The sequence below is a fragment of the Cygnus atratus genome, chromosome 5, assembly GCF_013377495.2.
Source record: "Cygnus atratus isolate AKBS03 ecotype Queensland, Australia chromosome 5, CAtr_DNAZoo_HiC_assembly, whole genome shotgun sequence".
Taxonomy (NCBI): domain Eukaryota; kingdom Metazoa; phylum Chordata; class Aves; order Anseriformes; family Anatidae; genus Cygnus; species Cygnus atratus.
The window spans coordinates 64,761,588-64,776,142 of record NC_066366.1 but is presented as its reverse complement, the minus strand read 5'-3'; the positions used below and the strand labels follow the sequence as shown (position 1 = coordinate 64,776,142).

General features: G+C 43.4%; 1 protein-coding gene across 1 annotated transcript in view; it reads left to right on the top strand.

The window, feature by feature from the left end:
- TOGARAM1 (TOG array regulator of axonemal microtubules 1) overlaps window positions 1-14,555 on the top strand; it is a 45,982-nt gene that overhangs the window by 9,707 nt on the left and 21,720 nt on the right. The window contains exons 3-8 of the mRNA XM_050711143.1: window positions 4,264-4,420; window positions 5,828-5,962; window positions 8,063-8,359; window positions 9,725-9,990; window positions 11,230-11,462; window positions 13,405-13,505. Coding sequence (XP_050567100.1) covers window positions 4,264-4,420; window positions 5,828-5,962; window positions 8,063-8,359; window positions 9,725-9,990; window positions 11,230-11,462; window positions 13,405-13,505 — 1,189 coding nt within the window. The remainder of the gene's footprint in view (window positions 1-4,263; window positions 4,421-5,827; window positions 5,963-8,062; window positions 8,360-9,724; window positions 9,991-11,229; window positions 11,463-13,404; window positions 13,506-14,555) is intronic.

The following is a 14,555-nucleotide window of genomic DNA, read 5'->3' as shown; positions in this document are numbered from 1 at the left end:
CCAATTCCTTGGTCTTCGGAAGATGTAAACAATTCCAGTCTGAAGCAAACCAGATCCCATTCTGAAGGAAACGTTTAGGTTGTTTTCTGTAGGACTCAGCGTGATCTACTTACTGGTCTTCTGGGTGCTGGCTTTAAGAAATTGAAATTAACCTGCTGTAACCAAACACGTTACATTCGCAAATAGTTTCCCAGCTTGTCATGCCATTCCTGAGAGGTCACACACATGAGCTCAGGATTGCGTTGCCAATCCCTCTGTTCCCTTTTAAACTCTAATCTTTTGTAATCCCAGTTTAAGCAAATTATCAGGACAGAAACACTCTTGACAGTTTTAGGTACGAAAGTGCTATTTAAAAAACTAAGTGCTACTGCCCTGCTGACAGCAGGAATTAAAACTAGTTGCCCCAGATAAGCTAACGCTGCGCTGGGAGTTCCTCAGCGATGTCTGGTGGCTGCGTGTTCCCCTGTTTGCCCTGCAGACTGAGTGTGCTGCATGTAATACGGAATGACTGCAGGATAAAAACTACCTTGCAGTTTTTCCCTGTAAAAACTATCTGCTATCCAAATAATATATCTAAATAATATCTAAGATACCTAAAAAATATCTGCTGTGGGTCACTGCACCCGCAGCTGACAGCAGTGCCCTTGGGTGGGGCAGTAACAGCATTTGAACATTTTGCTGGAGTTTTAAGCCACGGTAGAAACCGTCCGTGAGCTATTTTCGTGTAGCTTCACAGTTTGGCTGTACACGTCGAATTTTGTCTGAGGTGTCAGTCTCTGGGAGATGAGCCGTGATTTTTCTGGAGGCTGGGAGAGTGTTTTGGAGAAGCACTGCTGTATATTCGTGCTAATGTTAATGCATGCCTGGGTGTATGTTGTTGGTGGCTGCTGGTATCCGACCAGGGGGACCTTTCGTCTCACCCCGTACAGCTGCTCAACAGACAGGGGGCCGGGGGAACGGCCGCTTGTCAGTGCTGGGCCTTCTGCTGGGTGGGTTCAAATATTTTCCGACAGTGGTGGTCCGAGTGGAAATTAAATCCTTCCCAACCAAGGTGATTCTGAGTTCGTCTCCTCTTTTGTCCCGACTCGTGCTAACCTGAAGCAAATCACTTAGCCCACGTGGCCGCTGTGTCTCGCTTTCAAAGTAAAACTGGTGCCCTTCAGCAGACCCAGCTGACAAAAGGACAGCGCGGCGTCGAGTGTTACCGTTCCTCTTGCTGGGATTGTCCTCAGTGTACATCCAGCTGTCAGAACTTCTCTCTTGTCCTCTCCGAAGCTTCACGGTTCGGGCTCTGGTCTCACTAAGACACGTCCCACCAGCTGGGTTCTGGCTGCGCTCTCCCATTGAAAGTGGGGTCCAGACCGATCAGTTTTGGGCCTCGGCTGCTGAAGCCTTCCCTCACTGCAAGCTTTAAACTGAGCTTTTAGTTCACTGAGCATTTCACGTCAGAGTCTAATCTCAGAAACCCAATTAAAAAGCGCGGTCCTGCATAAGCACTGTCTTTGAGCGAGGAAGGTGTATAAAAAGTTTGAAGCTTCTGAGTGTTTTGGTGGGGTTGCCTAACACGTGCCAGACCAGAGACACCGAGTCGCTGTGCCGATGGCCCTGGAGCACATGCAGAGCAGTGCACAATAGGTCAGGGCATGCCATTTTGTCACCAAGACCGGATTTTTGCCGTGTTTGCTAACCACAAAGACCTCCCAGGAACAGCGACGCCGCCGTGTGAGCTGGAGGGCGGTGTCCCTGCGGCCGTGCGCCTTGGCAGCCAGCGCGGAGATGAACAGCTGGGCCTTTGTGAGCCGGTCGGGTTTTTAAAGAGCAGACTGGAAATACAGCCAAATTGCTGCTTTGCTTATTTATTTACTGCTAACAGGTACCATGTCTGAGTTATTTCTTCTGTTTCTAAGGGAGGAGGCACTACGAGAGGGAGCAGAATTAGAAATAAGTAACCTAAAAGTTGGAGTTGTGGAGGCTGTGTTTTTGAGAGGAGTCTCATCGGTAGGGGATGGAGATTTGATTTCTTCTGGCTTTTATGTGATTTTGTTGAAATTCAGAGACTTTTGTCCACGTTCCATCACCATAAAAATTCTATTTTTAGGATGTTGTGAGACAAAGTAAATGCTATAATTGCGTAAAAACAGTTAGAGCACGCTCACGGCCATGCTGCTCATGTCATCACCCTGCCTCTTCAAGTGTTATGCCTGGCCCTGTTTTACTTTGTCATGCTTTTGTGAAACCCCATGGGAATATTAACACGTTATCAGATGAAACCCCATCAGAGATGAAATTCGAACTCCTAGCTGCTGTTGAGGTGACTAAGGCATTTAACTCTCGGGACGCGGTGACCTGGTCAGCTCCCCGGGGTCCCCCAGCGTGCCTGCAGCGCTCGCAGCTGACGGGCCCTCCGGTGGACCTGACAGGGCCCCGCGGGGTGCTGGTGGCCCTGGGGGGTATGGGTGGCCCCGCGGGGTGCAGGTGGCCCCGCGGGGTGCTGGCGGCCCTGCTGGCCCTGTCAGGAGCCCGGCTGAGCCCTTCCACAGGGCAGGTTCATGGGACACTGCAGCGCGGGCAGGTGGCGGGGCCAGGCTGCGAAGCGAGGATTTAGGGGCTCATCGGCAGTCACAGTTTCATAGGGCGAGGGCTTGCGTTGAGTCCCCGGTTTCAGAAACCATCTTTAGGGTGAACTGAGACCTTCAGACCTTTAAAATCTAAAAAGAGCACTTCTTTTTTTTTTAAGTGAATGTACTACGTGTACGTTAGACTGTAACGTCTCCGTTCACACAGAGGGAATATTGAGTGGGGCTTTTAGGCTTGCCGTGACGCTGTTCTGTCTGATCCTGAATAAATATTTCCATTTCGGTTCAGATTTCTGGTCTGACCTCTGTGTGGAGCCTTGGCTGCGAAAGGGGAGAACGGAGTTAATGTAGCCTGGAAATGATTTTAATTACCGATTTTAATAATTAAATCAGAGAACAAGAAACCTCCAAAGCTTGATCTTTTCTTTCCTAAGTATATTATTCAGAGTTTTCCTTTAACTATAATTGGTTCTGATTGCAAGGTGCTGATACTACGAAATGCAGCCTTCGGACTGAACCTGAAGCATGCTTTTTTTCACAACTCAGACAGACATTGCCTATTTTGAAAGTTACACAGCTTAATGTAAATCAAAATGTTAATATTTATTTTGTTAACTCTCTATTTACCTTTTTTCTTCTTGAATGTGAAGTGTCAACCTGTATTTGAGTGACAACTGGAAACTGACTAAAGGCTTTCAAACACTTAAAGTATTGGATAGCTGGGAAAATAAAATGTTCATCCAAATGTTTTGCATTTAAAACTTAACTGCCTTTTGTTGACAGAGGAACCCTTGGTAGTTTGTATTGCTGAGCCATGGGGTTAAGGCTGACTTCTAAGTTTTATAAACAATTCTGCCAGTCTTTGTGCGCGTGTGACCTGAAGTTTTGAGCTGTTGACTTGGCCATGCTGCAGCAAAGCTTTGTGTTTGCTTTCATGACAGTGAGAGGCTTCATATCTTATTTTTTTTATCTTTTAATAAAGGGTTAGGTGGGACTGTTTAATGTGTGAAGACAGAATTGGACACTTTTTTTTTAAACTTAGGTAAAGTTTTGGATTTAGGTGATTGTTTCTCATTCTTTTTCCATTTTATTTTGCTGTCATTGTTTCTGTGTGCGTAGCGTACATTTTGGTATATACTTATTTTTGTAAATCCTAACCAGCAGGTCTGGATGGACGCTTCCACCAGGTTCACGGCTTGCAGTATTCAGGTGCAGCGCAGTATACGTGGCTGTAGCTCAGACAGTCTTTTGCCATCTGGGCTACGTCTGTCACTGACCTGCGTTGCCTCTGAAACGGGGCCTCAAGCCGCACATAACCGGCAGCTGAGGCTCTGAAGCGTGCGTTTAGCCTCGGGGTGCCCGGCCTGAGCACCAGGGCCGCGGGCCGCCTGAGGTGGGCGCGGGGGATTGGGGTGGCCTTCGGCACGCGGCCTGCGCCCCTCAGCAGTGCGTGCTGGGCGGCAGGGCCGGGCGGCAGGGCCGGGCGGCAGGGCCGCGCTGGCACCCGAGGCGCCTTCTGCCCAGGGGCTCTCATTTCGGCCCCTTCGGGGGCCACAGCCCCTAGCACAGCAGGAGCGAGCGGGGGGCTCTGCTCCAGGGGTGGTGGGAGCAGTTCTGTTCGTAAAGGAAAGAGCCAAGCGTCCTGTTCACGCGCACCTTTGTTTCTTTATTTTCCTTTCTCCCGCAGTTCTCTCCATCCAATGACTTTCTTCATTCTCCAAAGTTAAGGCCCTCTCAAGGAATGCCAGTCAGTGAGGAGTTATTTTTTAGTAGAAAAAGGCCGCCGAGGAATTTGTTTCAGAATAGTATAGATTTTAACTCTGAGCATTCTTCTGTTTGTGCTGGTAAGTATTGACAGAGATGCATGTTTGATCTGCCATTTATGAAAAAGATTTATAAGAACCTGAGCATAAATTTATAGCTTCATGATACGGTTAATCATCTGCTGATTATTGGGTTTGTTATTTATTTTCATTTACTCTGAAGATTTGGGTAACAGGCACAGGGCTCTGCCTCCAGCTGCAGCACGCTGCAGAAGTCCCACTCGTGCTCCTGAAGAAGCGCGCTGCACCGGCAAGCAGCGCTGCTGTGCACACAGATCTGCTCTGGATTAGATGGCTCCAGTCGAGTTTATGGGCCAGCCTTTTTTGCAGGTTGCGCTGTGTTATTTCACAGTGAGATCAGACAGCAATAGTGTGGTTTTGTGACCAGGCGTGCTGAACAAGGGGGCTCGGGATATCCCTGAAATACAGAGCTTCCCGCTGCTCTTGCAAAATTAGGAAAAAGAAGTGTCATGTAGATCAGCAACAAAGTAATTCAGCCTTTTTTTTTTTCACGCTGTAAAATACAATTTGAATTACAGATAAAGAAGAAATCACAAAGAGACATAGAATTTTACTGACTTTTCAGCAAGAACACACTGTTGGCTAGAATAGCACTTCTCAAGAATCGTTGACAGTGACTGCAGGATATTAAACACCAAACCCTAAACCGGACAACATGTTCGGAAGGTCATACTTATGTGTGGTAGGCTCTTCAGAAGACCTGATCAGTTCATATCTAACATAGATTTACTTTTCTGTTGTTTTGTTTTTTTGATTGTGTAAACAGCTACAGTAGAAAGCTGTCCGAAGAGTAAGCTTTGAAGATTGTTTTAAAGGATGTAAAATGTCATGGTATTGAAAGACAGCTCTGTAGAAGATTGTAGGTGTAGTGCTACACTTAATTCATGTGTAGCAGTGATTTGTATTTTGATAGCCGAAAGGCATATGAAGAGACTGGGCAAGACCAGACCTGATCTATTCTCTTCCCTTGGCAGTAGGTTATATGCCCAGCGTTGTTTGAGGAGCACTGACGTGTGTGGAATGCAAAGTTCACCCACTTGTTATGCAAGGGGTGATATCACACTAAAGAAATTCATTGCATTTTGGGGGTTTAAGGTGTTGTCCTCCCTCTGTTGTCAGATATTTAAAGAGGTGATTGTTCTGTGTTTTTTGTTTGTTTGTGAGCCCCTCCAGCTCTCGGAGTTGGAAGAGTGCCCTGAGGAACAGCCAGCCATTTTTCTCGTTTGTGCCTACGAGCAGTGTTATGGGGTAGCTTAGAAACTTCTCAGTTCAGAACTTAGTGACTAGTTAGGTTTTACACTGTAAGTTAGACAGTGTCTTCCTTCCCTGTTACATATTGTTGTGTATGTTTTGTTAAACACTGTATGTAAAGTATTTATCTAGTTATTTGTGTTTTTCTTTTGAAAGGTGCTATGGGCTCTCATCAGCCGCATATTTCAGGGAAATGTGGAACACTTGGATGCGCACAGACACATGGGAAGAGTGGTAGTGTGGACTCTGATTTACAGTTTTTAGGATTAAATAACTGTCAGCAAGACAAAGGTATATGGATTTTAACTGTATCATAAGTCAGTGCATGTCACTTTGGAAATGTCTCTTCTGTGCTGCCTTAAGAAATAAAAACGCTTATCAAAATGTTGTACTGTCCCCATGCAAACACATTTGTGCCTTACTCCTGTTTAGTGGTTTTCATTTGTGGTTATTTGCAACCCTTTGATACCTGACTGTGTCACAGTGCTATATAAAATGTGGTACTGTAACAGAAACTGAACTTTTTTGGAAATTTTATGTTTTTTGGTGTTCTTTTTTTTGTTGTTTTTTAAGTTCTGCTAATAACATAGATCAGATCAGTCCAGCCTGCTGAACAGCAAAGGCCAGGTCTGAGCCCGGTCCCTCTGACACGAGTCAGTGTTCCTCTTTTGGTCCTCCTTAAGGCATGCAGGGCAGCAGAGGTTGGTGGCTGGAAGTGTCTTGGTAGGAGTGAGCAGTCGGCTTAGTTCCGCCGGGTGCAGCAGGGACACCGTGTTGGTACACGCAGAGCGTTTGGTTCTCATTGTCATTGCTCTGCTTGCCCCTGAAGCCCACAATTAGCTGACACCTGGCTGGTGGTCTCTGTGCAGTTTTTACTAGGCAGGTTTCCAGGGCACCGCCACGTCAGGCGGTTTTTGCTGCTAGTTTCAAAAGTGTGCCTTAACCCTGCAGGTGTAGGCTGGGGTAAGGCAGGACCTGCAGCATGCAGAAAGTTGGCTGCTCCTAAGTAGTAATAACAGTAAAATGACCAGGTGAGTGTTTAGCGAAGGAGTAAACTCACTGTCCGGAGGAATGGATGGCAGAGGTACCAAATTGTGGACAAAGCTGCTTGGAGGGGTCCAGCTGGCTCCAGCTGTTGGACGAGTGACAGGCTGACAGCCTTCTTGCAAGATGTGCAGGAACGTCATTCGCTGAGTTTACTTCTCACCACTTACGGGCTCTGCATACTGTGTTCTTCTAGTGGAAAGACAGGAGAAAATTTCTGTACGCTGTTTGCCTCTAACTACAAGGCCGATCTTCTGTTCTCTTCCCCTCGGTCTTCAGAAGGCTGTCAAGTACTTCGACCATACTTGCTGATTAATTCTCTGCAAACAGATTCTGTGCCAGCAATTACTGTTACCTGAGCCTTTCTCCAGCAGCACCACCCACACCGGACTTGGTTTTCTCGGTGTCACTGCCCTGGGACAGCCAGGGAGTGCTGGGATGCTGCAGCCTGGGAAAGCAGCAGGCACAGAAGACAGAGACCTTGGAGCTATCTGATTGTAAATGACGTGTTTGTGCTGTAACAATAACTAAAGGCGTAACTGAACGGTCTTCTTTGGAGTGGTGCAGATCTTTAATAGGTTCCCCAAACCAAACTCACCGTCACTTGTTCTCGCTCTCGGGCTGTGCTTCCCCATTCTTGTGCCAGTGGAGTTGTTTGTGGGGCTGTACTCTTGGGGAGGTTGCTGGAATCGTCCAGCTTAAAATGAGCTTTCCAGAAGCTGTCAGGAACATTGTTAAAACTTGTTCTCTTACTCACTTGCCATGGGTAAAAGCATGAGTGTATGTGGGGAACAGTTCTCTTCCTGCTATTTTTGAGGTCAATATTTGCATTTCATGGAAAAGCATTAGAACAGTCTAGTTCTAAATCTATCTTCATCTTTCCATTTGTGATCTACTGATTTCTAGGAAATGTAATTTTGGGGTTTTATTTTAAAGGAAGTAACATTTATAACATTTGTGTTTATTTGTGCTCTTGTATCACTGAATTTTGAAAGTTGTGTTTGTAAATTTTATGCAATGCAGACGTGGAATACAGAGCAGCAAGCAGCAGAGCTGTGTTCTATCTACTTGAATGATTCTTTTTTAAAAATACAAATCTTAAAACGTCTGCAAAACAGCTTAGGTCCAAACTTGGTTGATCAAATGCAGAAAAAAGGAAATTGATATTTTGAGGGAGGATGCAATTTGCAGCATTAAGTTAGCTGATTTTTACATGACTGCTTGGGTAAAATGCTGACTTTCAAGTTTGATTGTGCAGAGAGTGTATTATTTCATTATAAATTACTATTGTAACATCTGTCAAAGAGGGTAATTACCTCAAATACCATTCTCTTTTTCTTTGCTCAGTCTGTGCCAGCCTAAATTTTTCCAGCAAGACCCAGAGAAGTTTTTGCAATCAAGTAGAACATTCGTTGTCCTTCCAAGGTCCTAATGCGAGCCAGGGGGCCTTCATTCTGCCGTCCTACCCTCTGTCATCACCCAGGACCAGCCCCAAGCACGTCTCCTCGCCAGCTGACTCTCCAAAAAAGTCACAAGATAATACCATGAACTTCTCAAACTCCTGGCCTCTTAAAAGCTTTGAAGGACTGCCGAAGCCTAGTTCTCAGAAGCACCTTCGTAGTCAAAAGTCCGGAGACAATACAGGTAGGAATGTTGTCAATATACTGAGAATTGATTGCAGGTTTGCATGTTGGGTGACTTCAAGCAGTAGTCAGAAAGCCTACAGTGCCAGGTAAATTGGGACTCACGCAACACCCCAATTGTAATTAGAAGTGTGTGGGTTTTATGCCTGCTCTAGTCTAGTCGTATCACTGGAGGCGTCTTTTTAAAAGCAGCATCTTCGTGTATTGGTAATTGGGAGTACTGAAATGTTTCATTCCTTTTGTCTTTTAAATATGTGGGATAAAAAATATGCAGCAGCTCTGCTTTTCCTATTAGGAAAACAGGAATATTCCTGTTCACTGATATCATCAGTGAAAAGTTTACCATCAAACTAAAAGAAAAACAGATCCCAAAATGTAGCACTTTTAAGGGAAACCCGTACAGGAAGGCCTGCTACTTTTAATGCTCAGAATAACACGTGTAGAAGAAAATATTGCTCACTGCATTTTGCCTTTTTACCTCTTTATTTGCATTTGGGAACTGATGTGTCAAATTTCTAGTACTCGGAATAGCTCTTTAAATGCTGGTTACAGACAGCTACATCTCCAGGTAGTGGAGTCTATGCTGATTTCATCCCCGTTTACACTGACAGCTAATGGCACAGGATGCTGTTTATGGTCTGATTTCTTCCGTCTTTGAAGACCTCATGTACACATCAGTTAACCTGAAATAGTTTTAAGCTTATTTAGTCACAAGTACTTAAATAATTTAGCTGATTAGAGCAATGTTGACAGTTCTTCAAATTTGAATGGTATAAAAATAAGTTGGACAAGGAATCAATATTTAGTTTGTGTGAGAAAGTTATTTTCATGTGTGGATATATTCATACACGTGAATATAAGTATACATGCATACGTGAAGGGGGTTCAGTGACATCAGGTTTTAAATAAAAGAAAGTACTTTTTTAATGCTCATTGTGGAACTGATGACTGCAGGCTGCTGTAGAAGCCCAAACTAAGAATTTCTTGGTAAAGAAAGTGGACATATGAACCAGGACAGCATGTCAGCCAGTGTCCAGCCCTCTGCATGTCCCTAAATCCTGTCCAAATGCTCCCAGGCGTCCATTTCTCACCTTGTTAGGGGACGAGCTTGTTGTCTGACTCATATGGCTGTTTTTGTGTTCTTGTTGTAAAAATTTGCGCACACTCAGCTAAACTGAATGTTCTTGAAATGTATTTATAACAGTAAATTCTATTAAGTGCATTAGCATGTTTTTTAACATAGCTCACCTCATTTTCAAAGGAGTTTCCCTGTACCACAAAGAAATGAGGCATGAAGTTTATTCTGGTCAGTGCTGTGTTCCTGCCGTCTCTCCAGAGGACTGACGCCTGGTTCTGTCTTATTCAGGGGACAATTTGCAGGAGAAACACTCCTCTCTGCGGCTGAAGCCCACCTTGGTGAGACATCCAGCTTCCCGGCGAGGCCTGAATGGGACCAGACCCGTCCCCCCCATACCGCGGCTCGCCAGCCCGCTGCCCGATAAGATCGAGTTAAGTGTGACAAAGTGGAAAAACGAAGAGTGTGAGGACGTGTGGGTGAACGAATGGGACAGGAAGCTTGCAGCTGATCTTTCAGAGCTAACTCTTGATGGCGAGGAAGTGGACCAAGAAGAGGTTTGTTTAAGTGTGTTTTAACACACTTTTCCAACTGATAGATTATAAACTTTTAAAAATAATAATAAAAAAAACAAGTGCCAGAAAATAATAAACATTTCTGAATTAATGTCTTTTTGACACTATGATCAGTGCAGCAGGTCTTCAGTGAGACACCGTTGAGTGTTCAACAGACACTAACTAAAGCCCAACACCTAAAGCCCACTAACTAAAGCCCACGGTACTTTAAAGTACCGACACTGAAGCCCTAGTCCTGTCTTTGTTCCAGGCATCTTAATTTCACTTCTTTTCCTCGGAGCCAGATCATAACGCTTTCAGTTATTGTAGTACTGAGACAGAACTGCAGGCCTTTGTACAGCTTTTGTTCTCATTATCTTGACTTAATTTTAAATTTCACCTCAGCTTTAAATAATAATCCTTTTATCTGTTAGAACTAATAACTTCATTGCTGAAGGGTTCTTTGGGCTTGGAGTTTCCTCAGCCTCCCAGGTTGGTTAAGTGGGCTGTCTTTGATACTCAGCATGTCCCAGCTCTCCTAGAATTCAGTTATTTTTTCCTGGTGTAAAATGAGAAAAACTGATGTGAAGCTGGATGGATGTGATGCCACCTGCATCTGTTTTATACAGCACAGACGCGTTTGGCGTTAGGCTCAAAAGGTCCTCCTGTAAGAGGAAGTCCGCTAGTAATAATTCGTGCCCAACGTGTATTCAGTGGCAGTGTTCTGAGCGTGCCAGTCAAGTGGTGACTTAGTAAATACTTGAGATATTTAATACCTTCAAAAATCTTTTCCTTACATGACCCATGAGCCTTGTCAAAGAGACTCACCCCCGCATTTCCCGTTACTGGTCCGTTAAATAATCTGCAGTGAGCGGAGCTGTGTATCCCGCACCGCTGTTCCCCAGCCCCGTGGGCTGTCCAGTGATCCCCTCGTGTAGGCAGGGAGCCTGTGCTGCTCCCTGCCGCTGTGCCCAGTACTGCTAAGGCATCCTGTAGCTCCCTCTGCTGCTCGGGTGTCTGATGTTTGAGAAATACTAAATCTCCTGAAGTAAAACAATGAAATCGGATCTTTACAATGCCGCATAACATACCTAAATGTTCAGTCACATTGCCCGCTAGGGCCACGTGCAATGAACTACCATGGACTTGAATTGACATTCAGAACCATACTTCTTTTTTGCTTCAAAAAGCTTTTTACCTATGCAGTGGTTAAAAGCTTTTTTTTTTTTTAATCCCATTTAGATGCAAAGTTCACTTAGATCTCTACGAAACAGCGCAGCTAAGAAGAGAGCAAAGCTAAGCAGCAACATTTCAGATCTTGAAAGTCCTGATTCTGCTCTGAAACTTGACCTGTCTGGGGATTCCCCTTCCCATGCTTCCTCGCCAAGCGTGGGCTCCTATAGCGAAAGCGGAGTTTACAGCCAGGAGTCTTTGACATCTCCTATATCCACGGTTCCTCAGAGAAAGAGAATAATGTGAGTGGAACTTGTATGTTAACTCTGCTTTGAAATTCTCACACAGTCTCTGCTGGTGTTAGTTAAATATTAACAGGGGTGAAATCTGTAATTCATTTTTTATATGAGACTGCTTTGCTTAATAGCTTGATTTTTATCTGCGAATTACTTTTCTACCTAAAAATGCATTGCTTTATACAATAACTGGTTAATTATATTATTCTGGTTCGCACTGGCTTTTAATTTTAAAGAGTTGCATGGTGCAGTCATAGTAACACAGTGCAGTTGGTAAAGTCCTGGCAGTGGTAGTAAATATTTTATTAAGACTTCAGCCTGTCATAGAAGTTATGTGAACCGTAGCCTAAACAAATGAGTAAGAAGGAGAATGAGTTGAGAGGATGGATAAAGTTGGCTTGTTGCAGCGTGGACGTTGAAGCAGGAATATTGTTGCTTTTTTTTTTTTTTCCAATAAGAGGAAAACGGTGTAGGTTTTTCTTGTTATTGCAAATCATGAACTGTTTCCATTTTATAAACTATTTTACAATGAAATAAAAAAGTCTGAGAAACTTCTCAAAGTCTGCAGTTCAGATTCCCCCTTTCTGCTCTAGGATCCCATGATAAAGCTACTTGTAGCTCTGATCTTAAGATACGTTTTATTTTTGTGAATAGGGTAGGAAAAGGAGGATATGTAAAACAGAATTAAAAAAAAAAGAGGATATATAAACCAGAAAGATTATTGAGATGGAGGCAGACTGGAATGATTCAGAATCTGAGGGTTTTTACGGCTGTGAAGTCTCAGAACTAAACTATATATGCTTAACTTCCCTATATGCATTACTGCCAAAACACAGTTTTTAAAATAGCACATGATAATGCTAGAATACCTAAAAAGTCAAGACTATAAAATTCTGTATGTGATGTTCTTCCAGGCAAGATTTTAGCTAGAGCACCTCTAAGTACGCGTTCTGTACCACATACCGTTCTCATTTTTCAGTCACTCATAAGCTTAATGTTTTACAGGATTCACAGAAATGGGAATTCTGAAGTAGTAACAAAGGTGATGTCTGGCAGGGAGAATGAATTTGTAGATGTGACAAAATATATCCCAGAAGACTTTGGAAGCCTTGGAATGTTCCGAAAATGTTCAGACAGTGTATTTCAGATGCTAGTTTTCCAGCACTGGAAATTGGCATTGTCTGTCCACAAAATCAGGATAGTTGGGCAACAAAAATGTAGGCTTCTTCTACGTATTTGCTTTTAGGAGTATCGGTGTAGCCACTGGTAAACTACTGTGAGCAGTGGGAGCATGATACTTGTATTAGTGATATTTCGGAAGTATGCCGGTCTTCTGGTTGTGTGCGTTCTGTACTAGCAGAAAGTGGAAGAGCTGCTGTTTCCCTGTGATTATTATGTAGGTAAGCGCAGTATTTAACAGTTCAGAGTACTCGGATGAATCATTTTTAATATTCAAATGCATCATTTAAGAAAAATGTGTGAAGATAATGCTGTAGGTAACAGCATTTTCCTGGTGAATATCTGTCTGCTAGAAACTGAGCTGAAAACAGCTCATTTCTGATAGCCAAAGGCTAGTAGTGGGTTTGGTCACTGTTGTTTGCCGTTCTTTGCCAGATTGGAACCAGCAGTATCAGTCCCCTAGGCCAAATGATTCCGTAGCTTTTTGAATTTATGCTCATTGTAGTCCTAGTGTAAAGATTACTTTTAAGGGTTGTCTTTATGCTGTTCTTTATAATGGACCTGCTCATCAAATTATTTCTGCTGAATTCATTTTCTTTTTCTACTCAGTGTGAGCACTTGCAGAAGTATTCTGGAAACATTTGTCCACGAGGTACACTGGGGAGGAAAAACTGAAATCTATTGATGTCTTTGCTAGAAAGTATTATTCAGTTGGGCTCTGACTAGTGTGTAGAATTGTATTTACAAAATGTGTTTTGTATTGTAACAGGTCAGACACCTTTCCACTGCTTGGCAGAAAATCACAGCCTGCAAGAGTATCTTCAGCAAGAAATCGAGATGCAAATGCGGCAGAACATAACTCAAGTACAGGTATTTCACTGTGCTTATGAATGTATATATCCTGCTTCATTGATGTGACAGAATAATCAGTTGATTTGACTTTGAGTGTTCTTATTTGTTCAATGAGCTCGTGTCCCTTAAGCACTTAAGAAAAGGTAATTGCTAGACACTATTTGGTCAAGATGAGATTATACTGTGGTACAGAAGGAAAGGAGGAGCTCAAGGTTTCTTCTTTACTATGTCAAGATAAAATGTGTTAATGCAAACGCCGCATGTGAGTACATGCACTTCAAAATTCAAAACTGTATTGCTTGAAAATTCCTTGGACACCAACAGATAAGAGTGGGAAGGGTCAAAAGGTTGCAAGCAGTTAATTTCCTGGTAGGAAGTAGAAGTTAAGTGATGCTGTTCAATTTTATGCTTATAGTGAACAACAGGTAACTGCAGATTTCTGTCAAGGGCAGAAATCAATTGTTTATGATTATGTATGTTTAATCAATTTTGGTTCAAGTAGAAGGAGATATTTCCTTAGAGAAAAGGAACAGTGGGAGCCATGTCCACGAACTTCTTTTCTGACCTTTTTTCCCAGTGACTACCTGGGCAACCTGCTCTAGGGAACCTGCTTTGGCAGGGGGGTTGGACCCGATGATCTCTTGAGGTCCCTTCCAACCCCTACGATTCTGTGATTCTGAGATTCTGTGACTACTCTGATGCACCCTTCTTCAGCCTCAGCAGCCGTGATTTTTTCCAGGAAGCTTACAAAGCTTTGTGTGATTGAGATAGGAGGGCATCGTAAAGGCCTGAATTCACAAAACCATCATAATCAATGAATAATAGTCAAGACTGATATTGATGATCCTTTTTCATTAATTTAAGTAATTGCTCCTCATTTTAAATAAAGCCACTCCTTTTTCTTGGAATAAATTAGAAAGTAGGTTTGTCAGGTAACAGCTTAAGTCAGAAAGCAAATACCGCACGTACATAGTAATACATATTGTGGTTAATGATATTCATTATATGAAAGAGCTTCTGTGAGAAATTGACGTTTGGTGTAAAATAATGAGCAACACATTTATTTTA